Raw genomic sequence first — 21,644 nt, 5'->3', positions numbered from 1 at the left:
CTGGTTAGAGGTCGTAGATGCTTCTTTAAAGTCTTGGTTGAAGCGGTCTGAAGGCTAGACGTCTGGAATGTATTTTGCTGTTACCTTTGTCCCTTTTGTCCCATAATATACAGTTATATAGTACAAAATTCCTACTGACCCTTGGAAGTATTTTACAAATCCAGGTAACCCATAGTTGAGATATCCCGCTCGCGCTTTCTAGGATATCTTATCTGTACGCTTGGTCATTTTTGCTTCCCACCGATTAGGTATGACGGCGTAGGTAAGAGACGAAACTAATTCCCGCCATAGTGGGAATAGAATAGCGTCTTTGACATGATTTATCGCCTTTCGTTTGGCTTATCAAACGACATCGCCCGTTCCAGTTCCTCGTCATCGTCCTTGTTCTTGTAATACGTATGATCTACTCTGAGTGTCCTCCCTAGGACTACTGCACCATCAATATTATCCACTGCAAGAATAGTAGACCGCTGGTCTTCGTATTTTAAAAATGCAAACCCTTTGGATTTACCCGTCTCCTTATCTCGAGCTAATTTTATGAAGACCGGATTGCCATACTGTGAAAATATTGTCAGAATGTCGCCTTCCGTTAAATTATATGGTAACGATCCGATGACTAAGATTTACGACGTCAGCACAAGCAGAATATAGGTCAGTAGACATTAGTGAGGTCGCTAGAACGTACAAATGAATGCAGTGTCATTGTAGTCGTTGTGCCAAGACCCTTTTTCGCTGACTCCAGCTTCAAGCTCTTGATCGTTCAATTTGGCAATTCGCCGTTTGGTAGTGTATGAGCCGCGGTTCATTCTTAGCGAAATGTCACTACCGCCAATGGGACTATGTCTGTTCCTGTTGCCTACAGTATTTGGTGTCTTCTGGACTTAGGACCAACTGTAGCTATATATGACGGAGAACCAGCTTTTGGATACGCCTTACAAGTTGCGTGCGGCGTGGCGAGTGAAAACGAACGAGGTAGGGACCTCAATTACGATCGAATATAGCACTGACACTATGTGCAGATCACAGCTTGGTTCAGCGGTAAACTGAGAATGCTTATACGACGAGTATCTACGTCACTACGTGATCAGCGGTATAGAAATGAAAATCATTGCTTTGGTTGTTTACAGTCGCGACAAGTATGGTCTCCAAACGAATTGCAACGGCGCTGCATATAAGACTGTAATAACTGAGGTATTTCTAAATAATAATTACATGCAGATGATATTAAATGCGCAGAAAGGCATTTCCAGCATAGTGTTCATCGTTCGATACGTTCGACATAGCGCATCAACATATGTACATGACCTTAACAACTACATTTATAGTATCTCTATCGGCCTCTCAGACGCTTTGCTTCCTGTTCTTTTAGTCTAAGCATTACAGCATACCGTAACCTCCAGCCTCTTGGACCCAGCTCCTTGATTCTAGCAGGCTTATCCTTGATCAAATAGTTGTCGAGGCCACCTTCTTTCTTTATCGTTTTCATGACACTTGCAACGACGTGCAATCGAATCCGCTTCTTCAAAACCGCGCTATACAATGTAGTCTTATTCGCGTTCGGTAGCCATCGTCTTAGATTCTTTTTCTCGAGGTTGGAGGAAACAGAATGTCCTCGCATTGGGAACTTGCCTCCAAAGAGCCCTCTGTTCGAACGCTTGAATATGTTTGAGTCGCCGTACGGATATGGAGGATACTTAATTCTCCTGGAAGTCTTAAGGTGCTGCTTCACCCAGAAATTAGTCTTCTTAGCGGGCTTCTGCTTCACGCGTCTTGAGACTACATGTTTGAAGGCGCGGGCCGCTACTGGCGCCGATGAGCAGAATGCGCGGCTTGTGTATGTAATCAGCGTAATCCGACCCTTTAGCAAAGGTGCAGCCAGCATTGATCGCAGTAACTGCATTCTATGTTGATATGAGATCGAAGAAAGCTGAAGATGTCGAATGGCCACTCCCTCGCAAGGATCTGAAACGCAACCGCTCCACGGTACTTATCACCCGAACTCGTCGAAGCCAATTAACCACCAAATTCGCAACCGAAAATAGCCTGCCGTGAGAATTGTTAGGAGTGAGAGTAATGCAGTTAATGCGCACGAGTGTTTCAGAATGCGTGTGCTAAGCTCATGAAAAAAATGGTGCGCTTCGGATTAGGTTCACGTCGCCTAACCACCTTTCAAAAGTTTGCTTACCCGCCGACCGTCGTGGCTGTCAATTTAAAGTCGTTCTACCCAAAATTCGTGGTCTGTGACGGCGCCATATATATTGTAGGACGTAACTTTTTTACCATTCTATCTGGCGAGAGTAATTTGGAGGGATTAGAGTAAACATTGTTCAAGAGAACGTGAAGATACGACCGCAAAGGCGCAATGGATGGACTAGAAGTTCCTAATGGACCACAAGTGACGATCCGAAAGGCTACTAATGACAATGTTGACTTCGTTCTTTCAAATGTTGATTTATCGTAAGTGACTGCAATAGCCATTTTATCGAGCGATTGTCTCTTGCTCGATTCGATCAAATACGAGGACCGACACTAATAGACATATCGTTTAGACTCGCGAATGCATTACGCAGAGTGATGCTTGCGGAGATCCCGACAATAGGTACTACATATCGCATTCACAGTTCTCATGCAAGTTGGATGTGATCTGACATAAATCTTATAGCAATCGATCTTGTGGAAATTGAAATCAATACATCGGTTTTAGCCGACGAGTTCATCGCACACAGGTTAGGCCTGATCCCTTTGAATTCTTCATTCATCGACAAGTTACGCTATACGAGAGATTGTGATTGCGATCAGTATTGCGACAAATGCTCGGTCACACTTACACTGGATGCGCGATGCGAGAGTGATGCCACTATGGATGTGTATACAAGAGATTTATTGCCAAGTGAACCGCCACCAAGAGGCACAAAATTAGGCCAGCCTATCATAAACGGTGGTTTGCTTTGTTGATATTATAGCCTGGATAATGCTAACTGTTGGAAGATCCGCAAGGAAAGGGTGTGCTGATATGTAAACTGCGAAAGCATCAGGAGCTGAAGTTAAAGTGTATAGCTAAGAAGGTACGAGCCACTTCTCCGACAGACGTGTGATTTTGTGCTTATGTAAACCTAGGGAATTGCTAAGGAACATGCGAAATGGTCACCAACAAGTGCCATTGCATTTGAATATGACCCTTGGAATAAATTGCGACATACCGACTATTGGTTCGAAGTTGCAGCGGACAAGGAATGGCCAAAGAGCAAGAACGCAAGCTGGGAGGAACCTCCGAAGGAGAACGAGCCTTTTGACTATAACGCTACCCCCGAACGGTTTTATATTGATGTCGAGGCGGTGGGGTCCCTTCCCCCCAATGAAATTGTTACTGAAGGTATCACGGCGTTACAGCAAAAGCTGGCATTGGCCTTACAGGCGCTGAACGAGGGTGATACAGAAATGACGATGTAATATAGAAATATCTGAAGGATTCTGATATTTGTACATTAGTATACTAGTAATATATGCATTCAGGACCTGCAAGGATAGAGTATTGCCCAAGTCTTCCATTATTACCCAACTATATACATATAAAGTTCTTGTCTACGCTGCGCAATCAATGCATCCGTGTGTTAACGTATTGCAAATATCTGGAACGACACCTAAGCACCGGCGCTGCTAACTGTGATAGGAACCTGACCGGCAATTTCATTGCCGGCAGCATCTGGCACTGTCAAATACTGTCCTGATGCATTAGTTTTTGCTTTGAAAAATGTGTAGTTGAGGACAACTTCATGAATATGCTTCATTTGAGGGTCTGTGTCGAAGTCCGGATCGATGAAGAAGAAGATAGGCATGTCAACCTGCTCACCAGCACGCAGTTGCTGCTCTAGATTCGATTGCTATCAGACATGTATCTTAGTGATTGTAACCAAAAGCACTTACGCTCAAAGCAAAAGCATTGAATTTTGCTAAAGTAAGGTGCGACCTGATCAGGCGTGACACTGGGTCATTAGGTCAGTATTCTGCAGTCGGCGTGAATCGACAAAAACTTGGAACCTACTTATACGTAGCTACACCAATTATATCCTGATTCGACAAGTTGGTAGCCTTGAAAAACGCAAGCGCTGTTTCACCTGGTGTAACTGTGACTTGTCGTTGCAGTGGCTCAAATTTCCAGGGTAGTGAGCGTGAAACGTCAGACTCAAATCGGACAGTGATCTTTCTATTAGAATCGACGGGAATTAATCTATCAGCTGTAATCGTGGCACTCTCCACTATTGGGGTACCAGCATAGCCGGTTTTTTGACAGAGAAGACGGTAGAAGGGAACGGCAGCATATGAGAGCGCAAGCGTACCGATTAGGAGCGATAGTGCGTAGTATCCGCTGGTTCTATTCTTCAGTTGCTCTCTTCTTACGTGCTCGCGTTGGAGATCTCCCGCTGTGATACCAAGTTCTTTCATTCGCCTTGCAAGATGGCCTTTCGAATGAATTCTGGATGCTGGGGTGTTGAGCTGAGCTGGCTGCGGAGGATCGCTGAATGTTGGAGGCTCGGTTCCTGAATTAGGCGAAGTGGATATACAGCGCAGCGAACCGAGAGCATAGCGACATTGCTGCACGTGTCTGCCAGCAGAGAGCAGATGTGAACGTATTCGACTTACTAGAATGCGTGGCATGATGTGTCGATGAGGTATTAGGCTGAAGCCCTTGTCGATTGACACCTCAGGGTAATCTGTTACAACTATGGATATGAAAGCGCCGAGGAGCGGAGCGACTAAGCCACATGAGGATTCGTGCCACATGTGGCTAGTTATCCTTAAATACTGAGGGTTAGGGCAAAATTCGGCTGTCGGATGGGGCTCCGGCGCCGGTGACTGCCCCGAGTTCAAGTATCGAGAATGTCATCGCGGGTCCACAGAATGCTTGTTACAAAAATCTGGCGGCCCTAATTTGTCAGAGCTGAACAAGCTCTTCTAAAGTCACCTCGTTTTCTTTTGTCATACTACGAGCAGACCCATTTTCTGCAATCTTTTGGCACGTTCGTGCGTCTGTTGCAGTTAGTTGGAAATGCCATTAAATCCTGCGCCAGTGGCTCCTGCCGGCAAACAGGTGCATCATTATCCGTGAGTGGCCTCGGCTGTTTGGCACAGTATTGTTTTGAAATGCTAACCAGTTCTTACACCTCCAGATTCTGGTATGGAGGTCAGTACGTTTCTCTCTGCGCTCTGTGCCTCACTCCTCACGTCTACCAGAATTGAGAACATGAGCTGATCATCAGGAATGTATAGGCTTCGCCAGTGTTGTTGCAGCTACGTGCACTGTAAGCGCTCCACTTTCCTTATTACGACTTGTATGAGAATATCCAGTTAATGGTACATTACAGCATCCTCTCGACCTCGCCAAGGTGCGCATGCAAACCGCTGAGGAACGTGGAAGATCAATGATGCAGACAATCCTGCACGTGTTCAGAAACGAAGGTCAGTCGTGATCCTTTATGTAAGAGAAATTGGCGCTAACTATGATAAGGAATTTTTGCGTTGTATAAGGGTCTAAGCGCCAGCATTCTAAGGCAAGCGACATACTCGACAACCAGATTTGGAGCTTATGAGAAAATGAAGGACTGGGCATCTGGTGGATCTGATGGTACATGGTCTTTTGAGCATTTAATATCCTCGCTGACTTTCTATAGTGACCCCACCATTTTACGTCATTCTGCCCATGGCCATGGCTGCCGGATGGTGGGTAGAGCCTAGGATGAGTGAAAGATAACAAAAATGCTGATTGCATGTTTTCATAGGCTTGGAGGTGCAGTTGGAAATCCTGCCGATATCATCAATGTGAGTGCCGAGATGACTAACTATAGCAGTATGATACTGAACACCGGCAGATCCGCATGCAAAATGACATGGCATTAGATCCAACCCACAGGAGGAATTATCGTAATGCACTGGATGGTTTGCTACGTATGACACGAGAAGAAGGACCTAAATCGCTTTTCAGAGGTTTATATCCCAATACCGCCCGAGGCGTTTTGATGACTGCGTCACAGATGGTGTCGTATGACGAATTTAAAAATATTCTAGTGAATCACATAGGAATGGATTCGAAGTCAATACACACGCATTTTGCGGCCAGCATATTGGCTGGCTTAGTTGCTACTACCGTGTGCAGTCCTGTTGACGTTGTAAAGACAAGAATCATGAATGAAAAGGAAAAACATGTATGTTTATGATGCTATTAGTTGTCTTTAAGTGGGAGTCTAACCAACGTGCCAAGCAACCGGCGGTGGTGATTCTAAAGGAAGCCGTTCGGTCAGAGGGTATACTATTTGCATTCCGGGGCTGGCTACCGTCGTTCATCCGTCTTGGACCGCATACGATCGTCACTTTTGTAAGTCTTTTGTTACGAACATAAGTTGATTTGCATGGAATACTAACTTATTCATAGATTGTGCTGGAAAAGTTAAAGACCATAGGTATTGGCATGCACTCATAGTCATTTTCCTGTGCGTTATGCATATGAACATATTTGGTAGTATTTTGTGAATGCGAAGATTTGAGCTATTAATGTACAGTGCATGATGGCGTTTATCATTTATTGTTCTATTTTCTTCTTCTTTATTAAGTCTTATGCTGTACATATTGTGGTTTTCTTTGGTTATGTTGGTTGTACTATTTATCTCTTTGGTAGGATAGATCAAGTAGACTCTAGTTTTTATAATTTGTGAGGGGACAGAGGAATACCATAATCATGTAATACTGGACGAAAATATTCTGGTTCATAACCGGCGAATTCTCGGGTTAGGGGATGACAAGACCATGATAGTGACGATGCAACATGACGTTGCATAATTGTCAGCCGTCCGTCAATTGCATTGCAGGGAGGGCAAGGGACCAGGGGGTGCACTCTACAGCCACGGCGAGAGCCAGCAACAAAAATGTTCGCAGTCTAGTACCTCGGTCTTTATCATTTGCTTGCATCATCCAGAAGTCTTCCTTGTTCATCCCTGACCAATTGAGATGCTATCGATTGTTCCAAGGGTTGGTACCATATTATCGTGCTATATTCTCGAACTCCCAGACTAACATAATTATAGCAATATTTCTTGGGGTTCATCCCACTAGCCGCAGGTGCCGAGCTTATCACCGTCTTCGGTGTGGTCAATAAAGCATCTGGCATATATGGCCTTTTGTCGATTTTCACAGGTATTGATGGGTTTTCTGCTAGTTCTCTGTGGAATTGATTGCTTATTAAACGGTATAAGGTCATCCGATTACGGCCGCGCAACTGGTACTGAATATCGTTTCGCTATTATTGCTGCCAGTCTTCCTGTACGCACTTCATAATGTCAGACGGCAAAACGCTCTGCCAGTCGTTGCATTCTCGTACATTTATTTCGTCGACATGCTCGCGAATCTCGCGTTCACTATTTACTTCAGCGTGACCTGGTTCCGCGTGTTTGACGTAACAGCGGCTACGGAAGCAGGAAAAGACACGTCAAGCAGCCTTGATACCGCTTCGGAGCGTGGATTATCAATTACGATTATTGTCCTTGTGTTGCTGTTCAAGGTCTACTTCTGCTTCGCGCTCTTCGGATATGCCCGTATGCTTGTTCGAAAAGCCGGCCTGCGTGCGGACAACGGCGAGGGCAAGTTCACCAAACAGCTACAATTTATCATGCTCGCTATTGCACCCTCATTTTGGCGCCGAGGCGGTCGCCGTGCAGGAAAGGGACGAATGGTCAACACACTTGAGGAGGGCATTGAGATGTTTTAGATTTATGCAGCATTTTTCAGGGGAGCCCATTTCATAAGGCGGTGATGAATAGAGTACTTTTGAGGTCTGTGTAGTACTAATTGTGCGGTCGTATTTAATCATTTCTGTTTGAATCCTTTTAATTTTAAGATCCTTTTTTTTCTATGTTACCTAATAGCTGTCATTCTATTGAGTAGTTGGTGTTCGGTTCTCAAATGCAACAGCGATTATCAAAAAATTATAAATGTTTGTACGACCTAGATGTTAATGGGCAGTTGGATTGGAGTTTTAATTTTTTTATTCAGTTGCTTGACATTTGGCATGTTATAATAAATTTGTAGACTCTGACTAGATACTGAGGCAAGAATCACGAGACCATTCCTACCCTTGATTGAGACGAAATTGTGACTGTAGAATAAGCAAGTTCATGAAGCCAATGTAATTCTATTTACAATATAATACATCATCCTCCTTATCTAGGTTGTGGAATGCCATTCAAGTAACCAAATATACAAAATGTTTCACCAAATATAGTACAGTAGAAAGTAAGCCAATGTAGGAAATGAAATTATAAAAATCAGACCACTTTTATGAACACCATGCCCCTACCCATCTATGAGAAGAAATATAAACTGTTTCTGAGAGTTTTGACATCGAATGCTCCCTTTGGCGGAACAGGTGGGAACGTGAGTGGATAAAATATACCCAGACCCCTCATTTTCAGTACTTTAATGGTACTGCCGATAGCAGTACCTTCGGTATCCTCAACCGTGTCTTGCTCATCGACTTCGTCGTCAAGGGAATGCTCCGCCATCGTTTCCTCGCTCGCTTCGAGACTATCGTTAATAGCGGCAGTCTCCTGACGTTCAGTAGGAACACTATCGGGAATTCCGAGTGTCTCTCGGATGATTTCCTCCGACGTTTTCTCGCCGTTCTCGTTTTCTGTAGACTTCACCGCATTGCGAGTTCCATGAGTGGTGTACACTCGCTTCATTTTCAGCTTTTCGATATCTGTGTTTCCAATGATACTTAACGGAGTCATCATCGCGAGACCTTCAGCGTGCTTTAAAGGATCGTTCGAATTCAAAAGTTCCTTGCGCTTGTTTTCTTCTTCGATTTCATCCCGGACAGTCACCTTACGGCCAAGACGTGTACGGAGATCTTTGCGCCATTCATTGATCCGTTTAGCTTCAGGACTGTGATTATCGATTTCGATAAATTGCATATATCCAGCATATCGTCGTTCAAATTCTTCCTTCAACTTGGCAACCAAGTCTCCCTCGTGCAATTTTATGAAGGCATCTCGCAGAATCGCGTTCATGCGGTCGATGTCAGCGGCGTGCGTCCAGTATGAGTCGTGCACCGCGGCGAACGTAAGACCGTTTCGTCCGCATGCTAACGCAGAGAGCAGCATGTGCGTAGCGTCAAGGGAATGAATATAATTCGGTGGGAAAGCAGTAACCTGTTTACGCGAGTTGACGGGGTGGATAGCATAGGGATCTGAGATGAAGACACTTTGCAAGTTCGTGCCCACCTGCTTGCGGACGATCTCGCGATATGGCTGAACGACAGGAAGACCCAAAGGTGTAGTCCAAATAACCGAGGTCATGCTAGAGTTTGGCTTGAGATCGGAATGAACCGTGGGAGGAACTGACTTGGAAATTCGCTTCGCACACTCAGCCAACCAATCTTGAATCAAATGCGCACCGTTAAACAAGTTACGGACAACTCTGAAAACAAGTGTGGTAAGATATGCAGCGCATCGCTAGTTACAAATTAGTAACCTTACGGCTTGTAAACAATTAAATCGACCTTCGGACATACCCAAAGATCACGCTCGTCGATCTGTTTCGTGTCTTTCAGCTGACCAAGAATCTGAGCACGAGCGCCAATATAAGTCACGCCGTAGACATTTGTCATTACTGACTGCTTGACAACCTTACGACTGACTTTGCCAACCAGGATCTTCGCTACGTCGTGCCCATTCTCAGCATCCTGTTTAACGTAATCATGGACGCGACTGGCGACATGAGTATAAATATCCTGCGGTTTGTCACTGGGTTCAAGATTGACCTGGCGCGCGCCTTCAATATCACCACCAAGCGCTGCATAATGCTGCAATCCATTGCAAGTGCCGTCCTGGTGAACAGGCAAACGGGATCGGAAAGCATACGGATCTGGTGATCTCAATGCGTCCGCAAGCTCAAAGCAGGCAGCCAAACACTGCCAAGGGTCCGAAGCTTGGGTCCACCATCTCCGACCCTATATGAGAATAGTTAACAAAAATTCCACAACAAAAACAGAAGAATATCCTTACCTCGAGTGGGCGGTCAGCAGAATCAAAAATTTCCTCTACATGATCATCTGCATACTGAACACGAGACTGGAAATCAGCTTTGTCGAAGCCGCACACATTCGCTAAATGAATCTTCAGCCAACGCAAACCGCGTTCGCCCAATGGCTTTCCTTCCCAGAACATTAAAAGGCCGCGGCACATGTCGTTACCCAAGTGATTTAAATGCGGTGGAATTGCATAAGCACGGCCCCTGAAATCTATATTGTGGGGAAAAAATATCCGCTCGCCAAGGAAAGCTCTCGAGATCTCGAGCTTATAATTGACATCGCAACGCTGCGAGTGGCTTGTTCTTCGCTCGTGAATCATCAACTTGCAAACTCGCGCCCAGTCTCGCCGAACTGCAGGATCAGCATCCTTGGGCGGTTCCAGAGGAAAATTGATGTCTCCTTCGTATCGTCTTGGAATCTCAAGGAACTCTTCACCTGTGTTCCAGACTTTGGCAAGGACTTCAAACACTCTCGAGTTTATGATCCACGCGGCAGCTCCTAAGACATCCAGACCTTCATATACACTTTCTAAATCATTTCGCCTACATGCCTCCTTTATATATGCAGTCTGTTCAGCAGAGTCCTTCGTCCGCATCAATGCCGTTCTGGAATAATAATAAGCGCCTTCATTCCAGCCAACCCATGGCTTCGGCTTTACCAACATGGGAAGTTGTTGGGGATGTAACATAGCACTGGCCGGCTCTTTTGAAATCTTGTTGACAAAATCTCTGTGAAGTTTCAAAACCCCGAGCTTTAAACCACCGGTATACTGATAAGTATGTGTAAATGCAGGAGCGATCGCTGAGACCTGTTGACCCGTGACAGGGTCAACCGCGGAGACTGTGATTCTGGCGACGTGCATCAAAATAGAAATCAGTGTTGAGCCTATCTCTGCCTTGATGTCATCCGGCCATTCAGGTCTCCATGATGATAGGTTCTTTCCCTCTGTGATCCGCTTTGCAACGGCAAGCGACCGCTTGAATTCGGGCACACTATGCAACATTGATTTGGTTGCTCGAAATCCAGTTTGAACAACATCGGACTTTAAGAGTTGCTCAGAATTGTATTCCATCTCAATGGCTCTGCCAAGGTTGAGAACCGCTCGTGTAGTTCGTATGCCCTCAGTCACACCACCGCCACCACTGGAGTGCATCTTGAGCAGCTCGAGAATTGTGATAACACTAAGCTTGGCAGGATCGACGAGCTTCAGGTATGCACCATATCGCATGCGCGCTCGGTCTGCCAGTTGTCGTAATTAGCATGGGGTAGCATGATTATGATCAGGCTTCATCAAACTTACCGGAAGCAGTAACGGCGGACTTTGGTGTACCTCTTGACTTGGACTTGGACGATTTCCCTGTGCCATAATCCAGTAATAAATCAATCCGCTTCAGTTCCTCTTGCAACTGCTCAGTCATAGCCGTGTGCCACTCCCATAAGTAATGATTAACGTTTTTTACTCTGACCTCTCCACGGGCATGCATTTGTTCATAATCGTACTTCCACCGTTCACGTGCTGATTCTAAGGCTAGAGTTTCTAATGCGAGTTGGCGATCCATGTTATAAGATTCGAAAGCATCTCTGTACTTGGTCTGGTCTTCGTCGGGTAGAAGCGACAGCTGCTCTTCGAGATGCAAAAATCCTTCGTCTTCCCCTGAGGCATCAGAATCCGGATTTGATGCGTACACAGGAAGTTGCGGTCTCTTCGACGCAGCAACGCCTTTGAGTGCTGACCTTAGTAGTTTGATACCATGTGAGTCAACCGGGGTAAGGGAATCAACACCCGATTTGAAAACATCTGGTGGCAGTCGATTAAGAATATCCTGCGCCTCACACTGCTGCATTTTAGAGAGCGCTTCGGTCACGGATCCTGTCATTGACTCCGCGTCTTCAGATAAGGCAGATCTGCTGCCGTCAGTTCTAAAATCTGCGGGAAGATCCCCTTCATCAATATCCAAATTCATGGCAACACGTCGAGCGTCCCGAAAAGTAAATAGCTCCACGTGTTGTAAAATATCCTTAGCAAAGCCACCTTGCTTCTTGTACTGCTTCATGAGATCACTGATATGTTCATTGCCACGGAGGAGGTCAGGCATTTGGCAGGCAGCCGAGATGATTATCGCATACGACTTCGAGTCAAGAGGAATACCGGGAAAACGGTCTACCGATGATTGGAGCCAGTTGATAGAATACGAGACACTCTTGTGGTCTTCCAAATCCTTCTTGACAAACATCTGGAGGAAGTCATTTCGAACCAATGCAAACTCTTCAGGGGACAGAATCTCGTGAGCCTGCGGGAGAATGATGTCCGCACGCTTCAAGTGACCGCTGGTAACAAGGGCGTCCATAAGCGAGGCAACGTGGTTCCGATTACGGATATAGCGATTTCTGGAGGAAATTGCATCAACCTCTTCATCGCCTTCAGTGGGACGGTCAAAGAGATCCGTCAAGATGACTAGTTTTCCCGAGTTAGTGTTAATATCCACTCTTGGACTCCGGTCCCCGATAATTTCTGGGATGTCGTGCATCGGAGGAGAGTGTGTCTGATAGGCACCTGCGACAGACAATGTGCTGGTCTTCGAATTGAAGAGGCGGCATGATTTGAGCAGACGACCTCTCGTGACGACCGACCGCGCAGTAGCCGTCAACGGAAGCATTTTCAGCACACGCGAAAAAGCACTCAGATGACTGCTTCTAAGGTTGCTGGTCGGTCACAAACTATGCGAGCGACAATAATACCGAGCTGGAGGAAAGGGAAGTTGAGAAGTTAAGACCGAATAAAATACTCGTCAAAAATTTTGTGGTACCCAATCTTCACAAACTCCCAACTCGCCTTCCTAGTAAACTCTAACTTGCCCGAAAGAGCCGTGTTTACTTCGACCACTAGCACAGGTACTAAACCCCTCATACTATCATTGTCTCCGCCTCTGCCCACAAAGTGTCAATGTGCAGGATCACGCGCGACTGTCTGCTTGTGCATTCAATTGAGAAGTTGTCAGTTACCGTATTCTATATATTTCATATAATGCAAGAACCAAAAATATTAGTGATCCATTAGTAGTTGCGACTGTATTTCCGCCAGGTCGTAAAACCGTTTTTCTTGCCTCAGCCGATACCTGCGCCGCACAACCCCTGACCCTTGTGGTTGAATGACGTCGGTGACAGTCAATCGCATTTCAGCAGCATCGGACGATCGACGACCATCTTAATCACTGTACACCCATAGCCGCTTTTCTTGCGCATTCACACATCATTGACAATGTGCATCTTACTTCTATCGACATCCCACCCAAAGTAGTATGTCTTCAGCACCGACTGACTCTTCTTAGTTGTTACAATTGTCGAGACAATCGCTTGGGCGGCGAGATACTAACTGCTCATCCTCATAGTCCATTGATCCTTCTCTCCAACCGCGATGAATACCTCAACCGGCCGACCGCTCATGCGGATTTTTGGTCGGCGCCAAATGATGACGTCCTAGGACCCCGGGACCTTGCTCGCGAGCAGCATGGCTCTTGGATTGGCATCACCACAACGGGCAGACTTGCCGTTCTACTCAATTATCGCGAGAAAAATCCAGATGGTAGTGTCACTCATGATTTCTTATATGCGCTAATTAATACGTTGATAGACAAAATCAGTCTACTTTCCAGAGGAATCCTAGTCAAGCATTTCCTCACCTCTCGCTGTACTTCGACGCAACAGTGGATTGAGAATGCAATTGCAAACGCTGGTCCTGGCGGTCTTTCCTCGGTAGGTGGCTTTAGCATGGTTTGCGGTATTCTGCGACGCAATCACCAGAATGGAAGCAAGAGTTATTGCGAGAAGAGCACCGACGATCGACAGGAGGAGATCCCAGCTGAGGTTGGCAATGAACGGCTGGAGACTTTTGCGATATTAACAAACAGGTCGACATCGTTGGTCGATGGCACTTCCTGGATATTCAGCCCATCGCACTTAGTTAATCCCACAATGAAACATGAAGATACAGAGGGTATTAAGACACGAATTCGCGCACATACTTACGGAATCTCTAATTCGTTGTACACCGATCCTTGGCCAAAGGTGCACAAAGGTTGTGACCTTCTTGCGTCAGCAATTACAAACGACATTTTGGCACAAGCCTCAGAAGTTGACACTGACTCGTTTATTGAATCACTATTTAAAATTCTATTACTAGATGACATGCCAAGCAAGATCCTCTCCTCTCCGGACCCGAATGAAGTCTTCGACGCTCTGCGTCACACTATCTTCGTTCCTGTCTTTCAAGCAACAATTGACACGTTGAGAGATACAGAGTCTGTCTCTAATCCAGATAGCGAAAATATCTGTACGACCAGCAAGAGTACCCTAACCGATGTCGCTGGACGTCCTATTAAATCAGCCTTCTCAGAGACGCCCACCAAGCCGTATACTTTCGTCAAAGGAAAGTATTACGGCACGCGAACTCAAACTGTTATTCTAGTTTCGAATGAGGGCCATGTTCAATATATTGAGCGGACGCTACATGAGAGAGACGACATAGAGCACAAGTATGAAACATCGAAAACCAGAAAGTTCACGTTCGACATCGAAGGTTGGGATTAGAAGTTCCAACACGCAAACTAATTTTCTTACGCATATTGGGTTGTCATTATGATTTCGGTGTTGCATGCAATAGTCATAGTCATCCTCCTAAAGACATATAACTTTACAAATCACTCTAGTATACGTTTATTGCACAAAGAATAATTTACTATACATTTAAACCATATAAACAAGGACAAAATCACTCACTTTTGATGTACTTCATCTGGTTTGTGCCTCACTATTTGTTACCTTTCTTCTCCGCGTTCTTCTCCCGTCGCTCCCTTCTCTTATCCTTGTGTTCCTTCTCCTCTTGCTTATCGGGATTCTTGTTAAGAATGCTATCTTGGACGGCATAGTACTTGGCCGTATTCCGCAAGAACCAGTCACCAAACTTTCTACCGATTTTCGCCTCTGAAATGTTGATCAAGTCCCCTTCCAGCGAAATATCCAAGTCAGAAACATTAACCACCTCGCCGTCCAAAAGCGATCCCTCGGTCCATCTAACCTGGCGGCTCTTCTGCTTAAATACCACCAGCGCAGATCGCAACTCCTCCGGGTCCATCTCCAAGAACGTGGCGAGCTTCTCAATGTTCATAGTGGAGTATAATTTCAAGTAGCTGCGGAGCGTGGGCACAAGCATCGTCTTCTTGACGTCCATCATGAAAACCTTCAGGTGGTGCTGCAGTGGGTCCACGTTGTTGGCTGGGTTATCGTAATCAGGCGGTCCGTGAGACATGAACTTGGGGCAGGAAAAGCTGAAAAGCTCTTCAAAAACAGGAAGAGATTCCTCCCCACCACGCTGCATGCGAGCAAGCTGCTCACCATTCTTCTCACGCAGAGTAGTATGAATAGAATCATCCAATCTTGTTGGGCACAGGGCAACGCAAATAGCCAACAGAGCATACATCTGTTCCGATCGCTTTGTGACAGAGTCGTACTGAGCCGAGCGGTTATGGAAACCCTTAGTTCGGGAAATGTACAGAAGAATGTGAGAAAAGGCTTTAATAGCATCAGAGTAGCGTCTCATCATCATGTAACAGAACCCGACATAGTAATAGGTCGTGAACTGAGCACCCGCAACACGAGCATACTTAGACTTCTTGCTTAGATCAATGCCCTCCATAGTCTTCAAGGCAAGAGTGAAGTCTCCGAGCAGTGTGTGAACCCTAAGAAGGCCAATGATACTGAAATATCCGAAGGTCTTGTACAAAGAACGCGAACCATCCTCGCCGGCAACCTCACTAGATCAAAGTCAATTTACGCAATTACAAAACTAGTCGTCTACGATATAACATACTCCGGGTCTCGTCCTTCTTTAATAGCCTCTAGCTGCTCGTTCATGCGCGACTTTTGGATGAAAGAGTACAGAACGTTGAGCACAGTGTACGTGCTCCAAGTCTGAGGATGTTCACGCAATTGCTGAATCTCCTCTTCGTTGTGAGACTTCCTAACAATCCGACTCCGGTACAAGGCAAAGCTGTTGAATTGGTAGATAAATTCATCTATGATATCCCAAGCCCAGTTCTATCCGACCGTCAATAACTTGGTAAGTAATTTATGGAACGTCACAACGAACATACAGTGGGGAGTTCCATCTCAGCAGGAGATGAAGAGTCAAAAATGTAGTTAAACCAGATGCAATAATTGTCGTAAGACGCAAATCTGTCCTCGAGATTGGGCTGAAGTTTTGCATATAAGTGACGATAGTACAACTCGGTGTACAAAGTGACGAATGGCTGATCATTGTTGACGAGAGGGGCGACAACGCCATGTGGGTCGGGCCTAATTCAATTAGCAATATCGACAAACCTTTCAAAATCGTGATGTACCAAGGTGTATTCTTGTAGAACTTCTCCGTGAGCCTATTAAAAGAATTCTCGTAACAACCATGAAGATCGTAGACATTATTCTCCTTCAAGCAGTGGTGAAAGTAAAGAATGAAGTTTCTGACAGCATCCGGCAACTGCGCGGCCTATATGAAACGCATAGTTAGGTTATGTGTTCCAGAAAAAATCTTGCTAGTGATTTGAAGTCACACTTACAGCTTGCTGCTGCTGAAGCTGAAGCTGTCTCTGGAACAGCTGCTGTTGCTGAAGAAGTTGTTCTTCATCATATCTACAATTGTCAGAATACGATCCAACTTCAATAGACAACGTATATTCTTGAAGCCATCCCGCTGATTGCTGCTGTCATGTATCATCAGAACTCACCCTTCATGGTCAATGAGATCTGTCGCTAACGGCTCATCGTCCTCGAAGTCGTAGTCTCCAGTCTTCTGGATAAAATCGTCGTAGTCATAAGCAACTTGCTCGTTATCCATTTTGAACCCAGTATGGAATGGCAAAACTGATGGAAGCTATCTGAATTGGTGGACGCACTCAGTGATCTCACTCGTCTTTCCTAATTCAAGTTTTTTCCAAAAAAGCAAATTCTTAGCTGATGTTAGGGTCTGTGTGGCTGTTCTGGGCACCAAAACTAGGAACTGACGGTCATTGCCGGGTAACAAGTCTGGAGGGAGTCATAATGAGTCTAAAAACGTCAACCCAAAAACCGTGAACAAAAGCGACAACCGTGCCCGAGTCGGGTATATCTTGCACTAGCTCCCCGTTTCCATACTGCAATACGCTCAAGATGCCTTCACCATCCCCAGCACCGCCGGCACCCTCCTCGCAGGCTCCAAAGGTGTGTATATTGGCAATTGCTCTCAATCAGCCAGCAATCTGACTCGTAGAATGCAGGTTACTGTTCAGCCATCAATCGACACATTGCGTTCGTTGCTCGCCAAAGATACTGAGGCCAACATAATACCGGTGTTCTCGTTTATTTCGTCTGATTTCTTGACGCCCTCGGTCGCCTATCTTAAGCTGAAAGCTGCAGCTCCTCCAGACTCTTACTCATTCTTGTTCGAAAGCGCCTATAATGGCGAGTCGATTGGTCGATATAGTTTCCTTGGTGCCAATCCACGTAAGGTCATCAAGACCGGGAATGGCTTCGGGGAAGACGTTGACCCGCTCACGGAACTCGAGAAAGAGCTGTCACCGTACCATTTGCTCAAACTGCCTGGATTGCCGGCCATGACGGGTGGTGCAATTGGATACGTTTCTTATGACTGTATTAAGTACTTTGAACCGAAGACGGCTCGCGAATTGAAAGATAACCTTGGAATTCCTGAGAGTGTGATGATGCTGTTTGATAATATTGTGGCATTTGACCATGTGTTCCAGCGCGTCCAAATTATCACCAACATACATGTCGGATCGAGAAGTGCTCCTGGATTTGACCTTGAGGCTTCCCTCGACAGCGCCAAATCCGCAATTCAGTCCATTGCCGATGTGCTGTATTCACCAACAGTCGAGTTGCCCTATCAACCTCCAATTAAGCCGAACCAAGAATATACATCTAACATTGGTCAAGAAGGTTACGAGAACCATGTCAAGAAACTCAAGGAACATATTTTCAAGGGCGACATCTTTCAAGGTGTCCCTTCGCAGCGTGTCGTTCGGTCGACCACTCTCCACCCTTTCAATATTTACCGCCACCTACGAACGGTCAATCCGTCACCATATATGTTCTACATCGACAACGTCGACTTCCAGATCGTCGGTGCAAGTCCGGAGCTACTAGTCAAGTCCGAGAATGGTCGTATCGTTACCCATCCTATTGCAGGCACCGTTCCGCGAGGCAAGTCGCGAGAGGAGGATGACAAGCTCGCGATGGAACTTCAAGGATCATTGAAGGACCGTGCAGAGCACGTCATGTTGGTCGATCTGGCACGAAATGATATTACTCGAGTTTGCGACCCAACTACTACGACGGTTGATCGACTGATGGTTGTGGAACGATTCAGCCACGTTATGCATTTGGTCAGTCAGGTTTCGGGTGTCTTGAGAAAAGGAAAGACTCGTTTTGATGCTTTTAGAAGCGTATTTCCTGCCGGTACCGTTTCGGGTGCACCTAAGGTCCGGGCTATGGAATTAATTTCCGAGTTGGAAGGTGAACGTAGAGGTATTTATGCTGGCGCTGTCGGACACTGGGGTTATGAAGAAACTAGCATGGATACTTGTATTGCTTTGCGTACAATGCTCGTCAAAAACGGCGTAGCTTATCTTCAGGCCGGTGGAGGTATAGTATATGATTCCGATCCATATGACGAATACCTTGAGAGTATGAACAAATTGGGTTCTAACATGCGCACAATCACGGATGCTGAAAAGTTGTATATGAACGGAAATTAGAAGGAATTTGGTAATTTTGTAGGTATATAGTCAACATCAAACGACTTTTTGGATTACCTGTGCATCTATACCGCAGGCAGACCAGTGGTTGCAACGAATGGAACACAACAAGAAAATCGCGTAAGGCAGTAACTCTAGACTAAAATTGACATTCGTAAACAAATGCGCCAAAATACATATATACAGTACAATTCATTGCAAATTTGTAACAGTTCGCTGCAGGACATCGTAATTGAGAATTAACTAAGCCGTACATAAAAAAATACCAAACTCTCCAAATGCATTTCGTAGCGATAATTTACAGATGAACTTTTATCACAAAGTTATCACAACCAAGAACTTCTTCTCCTAATCTAATTATATAGGATATCCGCCCGATGGCTGGATCTGGAATGACATAGCCGCAATATCTTGATTCGTCGGGAAAACCTTTATAGGAATCCTGCAATCAAAAGTTTCGCAGCTGATGTTCTCCACCACTGAGTACATACTCCCTCGATCGTCCTTATGAGTGCAAACCAAGAGGTTAGGCTTGGTGCCAGTAGGAACCGGTAAGGATAATGACGACCTCGACTGCGATGGTAAAGATCTTGGATATCGAGAATCTTGAGCCATAGCAGATATCGATGTTTGGGGTGGATGAATCGGAATAGGCGCAAATGCCGAAGGACTGGTAGGCGGAGACAACTGATCTTCAGGTGAAGGTGGAGAAGAAGGCAATTCGTCATCGGCGTTCGGCAGACTAGGTTTTGTAGCTTTGATGGGAATTGTTACAAACTCTAGTCTAATCGACCACCGGGAGGATATGTAAGAAGTGTCGAACTGCGGCGTGGCCGTCGTTGGGATGCAAAACGAAAATGATGCTCGCTTGCTTGCCAGTGTCGAAAATGCTGACTGGAGGTAGACCTTTCTCGTTGCTCGCTCATTAAATGCAGGTGAGCGATGCACTATTTCCGGATCAATAATTTCAGTTGTTTCTAGACTTGCTGTAATGTGGTAACAAGGTAAGACAGCTTGCGAAAAGTCAAGAGCCAGAGTAATTATCTCCCCAAGTTTATATACAGGTTTCGATAGCGTAATCGTTGCAATTTTCTGTTTATTTCGCGCTATCTCGAATATGTTGTTTAATGCCAAGCCGTCAGCTGATATACTGTTGCGCTGAATAGCGAGATCTACTGATTCCCGGCATGATGACCTTGAGGAAGGATTCGATGTCGGATACTCCGGAGGGGAAGTAGGTGATGGCGGCCGTATTATTCGTTTAGCAATGGCGTGACTGTTCTTATATGAGAGTAGAGTGTCAACATATGCCATAAAATCTTCTAATGACTCCTTTCTATCTGATTCTGCCTGCTCTCTATGCTTGCCCGCAGGCTCAGAATTTGACAAAAGTTGACCATTCGTCTCCGAGTCGTCTGCAGCCTGCGTAATAGCTTCATCGCGCAACATAACAATGGGCGACGTGAGTGAATGAACTGGCTGATTGCCGCCAGCATCTATATTCTGAAATACCCGGAATGGAAACTTTGTGATCTTTGGTTGCTGCATTCCTTTCCCTATCCGCTGTATACCAATTGTAAGATTATAGCTAATCTTCAGCGCCTTCCCGCGATATGATGGCGGTAGTGTTCGCGGAAGTGTGATCTTATAGCTGTATGATTTGGACTCTCCAGGGTTCAGGCGCAGGTCGACAAAGAGAAGTGATTGAGGAGTGGATATAATCGATATGGAGTTCGAGCCTAAATATAATAAATTAGTAACTCCAACAGGCACTAAAATAATGATCTAGATACATACTAGCCATGGACTTCATCTCAGCAATTGAGCTCACCTCGCTGCCGTTAAGCAAGTTACTCAAGCCATTGCTCAGTCCCAGCCCCAGTCCCCATAGATATCCATTATCGTTCTTGCCTTGACCTAATCCGACAACTCCACCGCCCATTTTGCCACCAACAATGCCTTGTTTTTTAGCCTCTGCAAAGACAGCTGTTTTCACGAGACTCTCATCTAATGTGAAAGAGCCGGACAACTGGGCATACCCCATCATGAGTGTCTCGCCCGATCGAGTCTTCGAAACCCGCATTGAAGACCGCCGGGTGGGAAGTGAATTAAATGTCGGAGAAGTCATACCGTTCGAGGAAGCAGAAAGCGGTTGTGGACTAGTACTTCCATTCATGAGGGCATTTCCAGTCGGTCCACTTGCCGAACTGTGCCTATGTGCTCTCACCGGTATTGATGTCGACCCATGCAGTGACTGCTGTGACGCTGATCGCTCAATAGTCGCGGGTTTCTCGCTAGATACAGGCTCTGGTATAGATGCAAGGCTGGACTTTCGCAGTCGCGAGCTCGAGTTCACTCTTGGTAAATCTGTCGGCGCGATATTGCGAAACGTTATCCGGCATTCCAGCTCTTCGCCAGCAAAATACACTGGGTCGGAGAAGGCAACCTCCACGCGTAGGAAGGACTGTGTCGGTGCAGCCGACATCGCGGCGTGGTGGACGGCAGCTCTGGTGGATTAGAAGTAGTGGGTGTACAGAGGGCGATGAGTGCCCATCGAGCTTTACCAAGAAGGCTCAGAAAAGTATAAAGTGCGCACAAAATACGGTTCGCTGCATACGCTCAGCGAGATCAGTGAAGGACCAAATATTAAACCTTAAATGCACTGCGTGATAGGACCAACAAATTACAGCACAGTGACTTCTTACTGTGCGGCGTCAGAGAATCCAGCACGGAACTAATAATGGGCTTGGGCGATGTTTCCT

At 45.8% G+C, this 21,644-nt stretch overlaps 11 protein-coding genes across 11 annotated transcripts; 5 read left to right on the top strand and 6 right to left on the bottom strand.

Moving 5' to 3' along the window:
- Positions 1 to 320: 320 nt before the first annotated feature.
- On the bottom strand, positions 321 to 806 carry V1508DRAFT_398979 (uncharacterized protein; the record flags this gene model as incomplete). The annotated part of the gene is made up of 2 exons (XM_066938237.1): positions 321 to 616; positions 686 to 806. The coding sequence occupies 2 exons, from the start codon at positions 804 to 806 to the stop codon at positions 321 to 323; spliced, it is 417 nt and encodes a 138-aa protein (XP_066794298.1).
- Positions 807 to 1,126: 320 nt separating this feature from the next.
- Positions 1,127 to 2,190, bottom strand: V1508DRAFT_422061 (mitochondrial 54S ribosomal protein bL28m). The gene has a single exon (XM_066940965.1). The coding sequence runs from the start codon at positions 1,898 to 1,900 to the stop codon at positions 1,331 to 1,333; it is 570 nt and encodes a 189-aa protein (XP_066794297.1). The 5' UTR covers positions 1,901 to 2,190; the 3' UTR covers positions 1,127 to 1,330.
- Positions 2,164 to 3,523, top strand: V1508DRAFT_422060 (DNA-directed RNA polymerase). The gene is made up of 5 exons (XM_066940964.1): positions 2,164 to 2,457; positions 2,550 to 2,599; positions 2,663 to 2,938; positions 2,989 to 3,065; positions 3,118 to 3,523. The coding sequence occupies exons 1-5, from the start codon at positions 2,363 to 2,365 to the stop codon at positions 3,448 to 3,450; spliced, it is 831 nt and encodes a 276-aa protein (XP_066794296.1). The 5' UTR covers positions 2,164 to 2,362; the 3' UTR covers positions 3,451 to 3,523.
- Positions 3,470 to 4,706, bottom strand: V1508DRAFT_374016 (cytochrome c oxidase assembly protein CtaG/Cox11-domain-containing protein). Its single transcript, XM_066937545.1, has 3 exons — positions 4,043 to 4,706; positions 3,925 to 3,983; positions 3,470 to 3,868 (listed from the first exon to the last, which is right to left on the bottom strand). The coding sequence occupies exons 1-3, from the start codon at positions 4,654 to 4,656 to the stop codon at positions 3,642 to 3,644; spliced, it is 900 nt and encodes a 299-aa protein (XP_066794295.1). The 5' UTR covers positions 4,657 to 4,706; the 3' UTR covers positions 3,470 to 3,641.
- A 181-nt stretch (positions 4,707 to 4,887) lies between these two features.
- Positions 4,888 to 6,842, top strand: V1508DRAFT_422053 (mitochondrial carrier domain-containing protein). The gene is made up of 10 exons (XM_066940963.1): positions 4,888 to 5,103; positions 5,169 to 5,182; positions 5,269 to 5,300; positions 5,364 to 5,457; positions 5,507 to 5,623; positions 5,670 to 5,718; positions 5,778 to 5,817; positions 5,868 to 6,200; positions 6,257 to 6,370; positions 6,428 to 6,842. The coding sequence occupies exons 1-10, from the start codon at positions 5,048 to 5,050 to the stop codon at positions 6,473 to 6,475; spliced, it is 897 nt and encodes a 298-aa protein (XP_066794294.1). The 5' UTR covers positions 4,888 to 5,047; the 3' UTR covers positions 6,476 to 6,842.
- Positions 6,843 to 8,235, top strand: V1508DRAFT_389738 (Inositolphosphorylceramide synthase subunit Kei1-domain-containing protein). The gene is made up of 3 exons (XM_066937901.1): positions 6,843 to 7,020; positions 7,077 to 7,185; positions 7,245 to 8,235. The coding sequence occupies exons 1-3, from the start codon at positions 7,000 to 7,002 to the stop codon at positions 7,754 to 7,756; spliced, it is 642 nt and encodes a 213-aa protein (XP_066794293.1). The 5' UTR covers positions 6,843 to 6,999; the 3' UTR covers positions 7,757 to 8,235.
- Positions 8,054 to 12,862, bottom strand: V1508DRAFT_422049 (uncharacterized protein). Its single transcript, XM_066940962.1, has 4 exons — positions 11,379 to 12,862; positions 10,053 to 11,317; positions 9,560 to 9,997; positions 8,054 to 9,500 (listed from the first exon to the last, which is right to left on the bottom strand). The coding sequence occupies exons 1-4, from the start codon at positions 12,733 to 12,735 to the stop codon at positions 8,349 to 8,351; spliced, it is 4,212 nt and encodes a 1,403-aa protein (XP_066794292.1). The 5' UTR covers positions 12,736 to 12,862; the 3' UTR covers positions 8,054 to 8,348.
- Positions 12,863 to 13,015: 153 nt separating this feature from the next.
- V1508DRAFT_389734 (NRDE protein-domain-containing protein) lies at positions 13,016 to 14,831 on the top strand. Its single transcript, XM_066937900.1, has 3 exons — positions 13,016 to 13,375; positions 13,468 to 13,661; positions 13,710 to 14,831. Exons 1-3 carry the CDS (start codon positions 13,338 to 13,340, stop codon positions 14,663 to 14,665), a joined length of 1,188 nt encoding a protein of 395 aa, XP_066794291.1. The 5' UTR covers positions 13,016 to 13,337; the 3' UTR covers positions 14,666 to 14,831.
- On the bottom strand, positions 14,708 to 17,034 carry V1508DRAFT_422041 (RNA polymerase I-associated factor PAF67-domain-containing protein). The gene is made up of 6 exons (XM_066940961.1): positions 16,858 to 17,034; positions 16,690 to 16,762; positions 16,477 to 16,619; positions 16,228 to 16,429; positions 15,945 to 16,171; positions 14,708 to 15,888 (listed from the first exon to the last, which is right to left on the bottom strand). The coding sequence occupies exons 1-6, from the start codon at positions 16,965 to 16,967 to the stop codon at positions 14,886 to 14,888; spliced, it is 1,758 nt and encodes a 585-aa protein (XP_066794290.1). The 5' UTR covers positions 16,968 to 17,034; the 3' UTR covers positions 14,708 to 14,885.
- A 173-nt stretch (positions 17,035 to 17,207) lies between these two features.
- On the top strand, positions 17,208 to 19,046 carry V1508DRAFT_389728 (ADC synthase). The gene is made up of 2 exons (XM_066937899.1): positions 17,208 to 17,329; positions 17,386 to 19,046. The coding sequence occupies exons 1-2, from the start codon at positions 17,279 to 17,281 to the stop codon at positions 18,880 to 18,882; spliced, it is 1,548 nt and encodes a 515-aa protein (XP_066794289.1). The 5' UTR covers positions 17,208 to 17,278; the 3' UTR covers positions 18,883 to 19,046.
- V1508DRAFT_389724 (Rgp1-domain-containing protein) lies at positions 18,917 to 21,429 on the bottom strand. Its single transcript, XM_066937898.1, has 2 exons — positions 20,680 to 21,429; positions 18,917 to 20,621 (listed from the first exon to the last, which is right to left on the bottom strand). The coding sequence occupies exons 1-2, from the start codon at positions 21,365 to 21,367 to the stop codon at positions 19,240 to 19,242; spliced, it is 2,070 nt and encodes a 689-aa protein (XP_066794288.1). The 5' UTR covers positions 21,368 to 21,429; the 3' UTR covers positions 18,917 to 19,239.
- Between the last annotated feature and the right edge of the window lie 215 nt (positions 21,430 to 21,644).

This window comes from Lipomyces doorenjongii (assembly GCF_038497915.1).
Source record: "Lipomyces doorenjongii strain NRRL Y-27504 unplaced genomic scaffold V1508scaffold_47, whole genome shotgun sequence".
In the NCBI taxonomy this organism is placed as follows: domain Eukaryota; kingdom Fungi; phylum Ascomycota; class Lipomycetes; order Lipomycetales; family Lipomycetaceae; genus Lipomyces; species Lipomyces doorenjongii.
This window is presented reverse-complemented; position numbering and strand designations above follow the sequence as displayed.

Coding starts and splice junctions, on each gene's coding strand:
- V1508DRAFT_389738 (XM_066937901.1), top strand. CDS start 7,000: ATGCTATCGATTGTTCCAAGG. Junction 7,021..7,076: donor TGCTATCGATTGTTCCAAGG/GTTGGTACCATA, acceptor ACATAATTATAG/CAATATTTCTTGGGGTTCAT. Junction 7,186..7,244: donor CCTTTTGTCGATTTTCACAG/GTATTGATGGGT, acceptor AAACGGTATAAG/GTCATCCGATTACGGCCGCG.
- V1508DRAFT_422061 (XM_066940965.1), bottom strand. CDS start 1,900: ATGCAGTTACTGCGATCAATGCTGGCTGCACCTTTGCTAAAGGGTCGG.
- V1508DRAFT_422060 (XM_066940964.1), top strand. CDS start 2,363: ATGGATGGACTAGAAGTTCCTAATGGACCACAAGTGACGATCCGAAAG. Junction 2,600..2,662: donor TGCGGAGATCCCGACAATAG/GTACTACATATC, acceptor TAAATCTTATAG/CAATCGATCTTGTGGAAATT. Junction 3,066..3,117: donor TAAAGTGTATAGCTAAGAAG/GTACGAGCCACT, acceptor ATGTAAACCTAG/GGAATTGCTAAGGAACATGC.
- V1508DRAFT_422049 (XM_066940962.1), bottom strand. CDS start 12,735: ATGCTTCCGTTGACGGCTACTGCGCGGTCGGTCGTCACGAGAGGTCGT. Junction 11,318..11,378: donor GTCCGCCGTTACTGCTTCCG/GTAAGTTTGATG, acceptor GACAACTGGCAG/ACCGAGCGCGCATGCGATAT. Junction 9,501..9,559: donor TCGACGAGCGTGATCTTTGG/GTATGTCCGAAG, acceptor ATTTGTAACTAG/CGATGCGCTGCATATCTTAC.
- V1508DRAFT_389728 (XM_066937899.1), top strand. CDS start 17,279: ATGCCTTCACCATCCCCAGCACCGCCGGCACCCTCCTCGCAGGCTCCA. Junction 17,330..17,385: donor CCTCCTCGCAGGCTCCAAAG/GTGTGTATATTG, acceptor CGTAGAATGCAG/GTTACTGTTCAGCCATCAAT.
- V1508DRAFT_422053 (XM_066940963.1), top strand. CDS start 5,048: ATGCCATTAAATCCTGCGCCAGTGGCTCCTGCCGGCAAACAGGTGCAT. Junction 5,818..5,867: donor ATCCTGCCGATATCATCAAT/GTGAGTGCCGAG, acceptor GAACACCGGCAG/ATCCGCATGCAAAATGACAT. Junction 6,371..6,427: donor CGCATACGATCGTCACTTTT/GTAAGTCTTTTG, acceptor ACTTATTCATAG/ATTGTGCTGGAAAAGTTAAA.
- V1508DRAFT_389724 (XM_066937898.1), bottom strand. CDS start 21,367: ATGTCGGCTGCACCGACACAGTCCTTCCTACGCGTGGAGGTTGCCTTC. Junction 20,622..20,679: donor TGAGATGAAGTCCATGGCTA/GTATGTATCTAG, acceptor TATTATATTTAG/GCTCGAACTCCATATCGATT.
- V1508DRAFT_389734 (XM_066937900.1), top strand. CDS start 13,338: ATGTGCATCTTACTTCTATCGACATCCCACCCAAAGTA. Junction 13,376..13,467: donor TCGACATCCCACCCAAAGTA/GTATGTCTTCAG, acceptor TCATCCTCATAG/TCCATTGATCCTTCTCTCCA. Junction 13,662..13,709: donor TCGCGAGAAAAATCCAGATG/GTAGTGTCACTC, acceptor ATACGTTGATAG/ACAAAATCAGTCTACTTTCC.
- V1508DRAFT_422041 (XM_066940961.1), bottom strand. CDS start 16,967: ATGGATAACGAGCAAGTTGCTTATGACTACGACGATTTTATCCAGAAG. Junction 16,172..16,227: donor CTGAGATGGAACTCCCCACT/GTATGTTCGTTG, acceptor ACGGTCGGATAG/AACTGGGCTTGGGATATCAT. Junction 15,889..15,944: donor AAAGAAGGACGAGACCCGGA/GTATGTTATATC, acceptor ACTTTGATCTAG/TGAGGTTGCCGGCGAGGATG.
- V1508DRAFT_374016 (XM_066937545.1), bottom strand. CDS start 4,656: ATGCCACGCATTCTAGTAAGTCGAATACGTTCACATCTGCTCTCTGCT. Junction 3,984..4,042: donor ATTGGTGTAGCTACGTATAA/GTAGGTTCCAAG, acceptor CTAATGACCCAG/TGTCACGCCTGATCAGGTCG. Junction 3,869..3,924: donor TCAATGCTTTTGCTTTGAGC/GTAAGTGCTTTT, acceptor AATCGAATCTAG/AGCAGCAACTGCGTGCTGGT.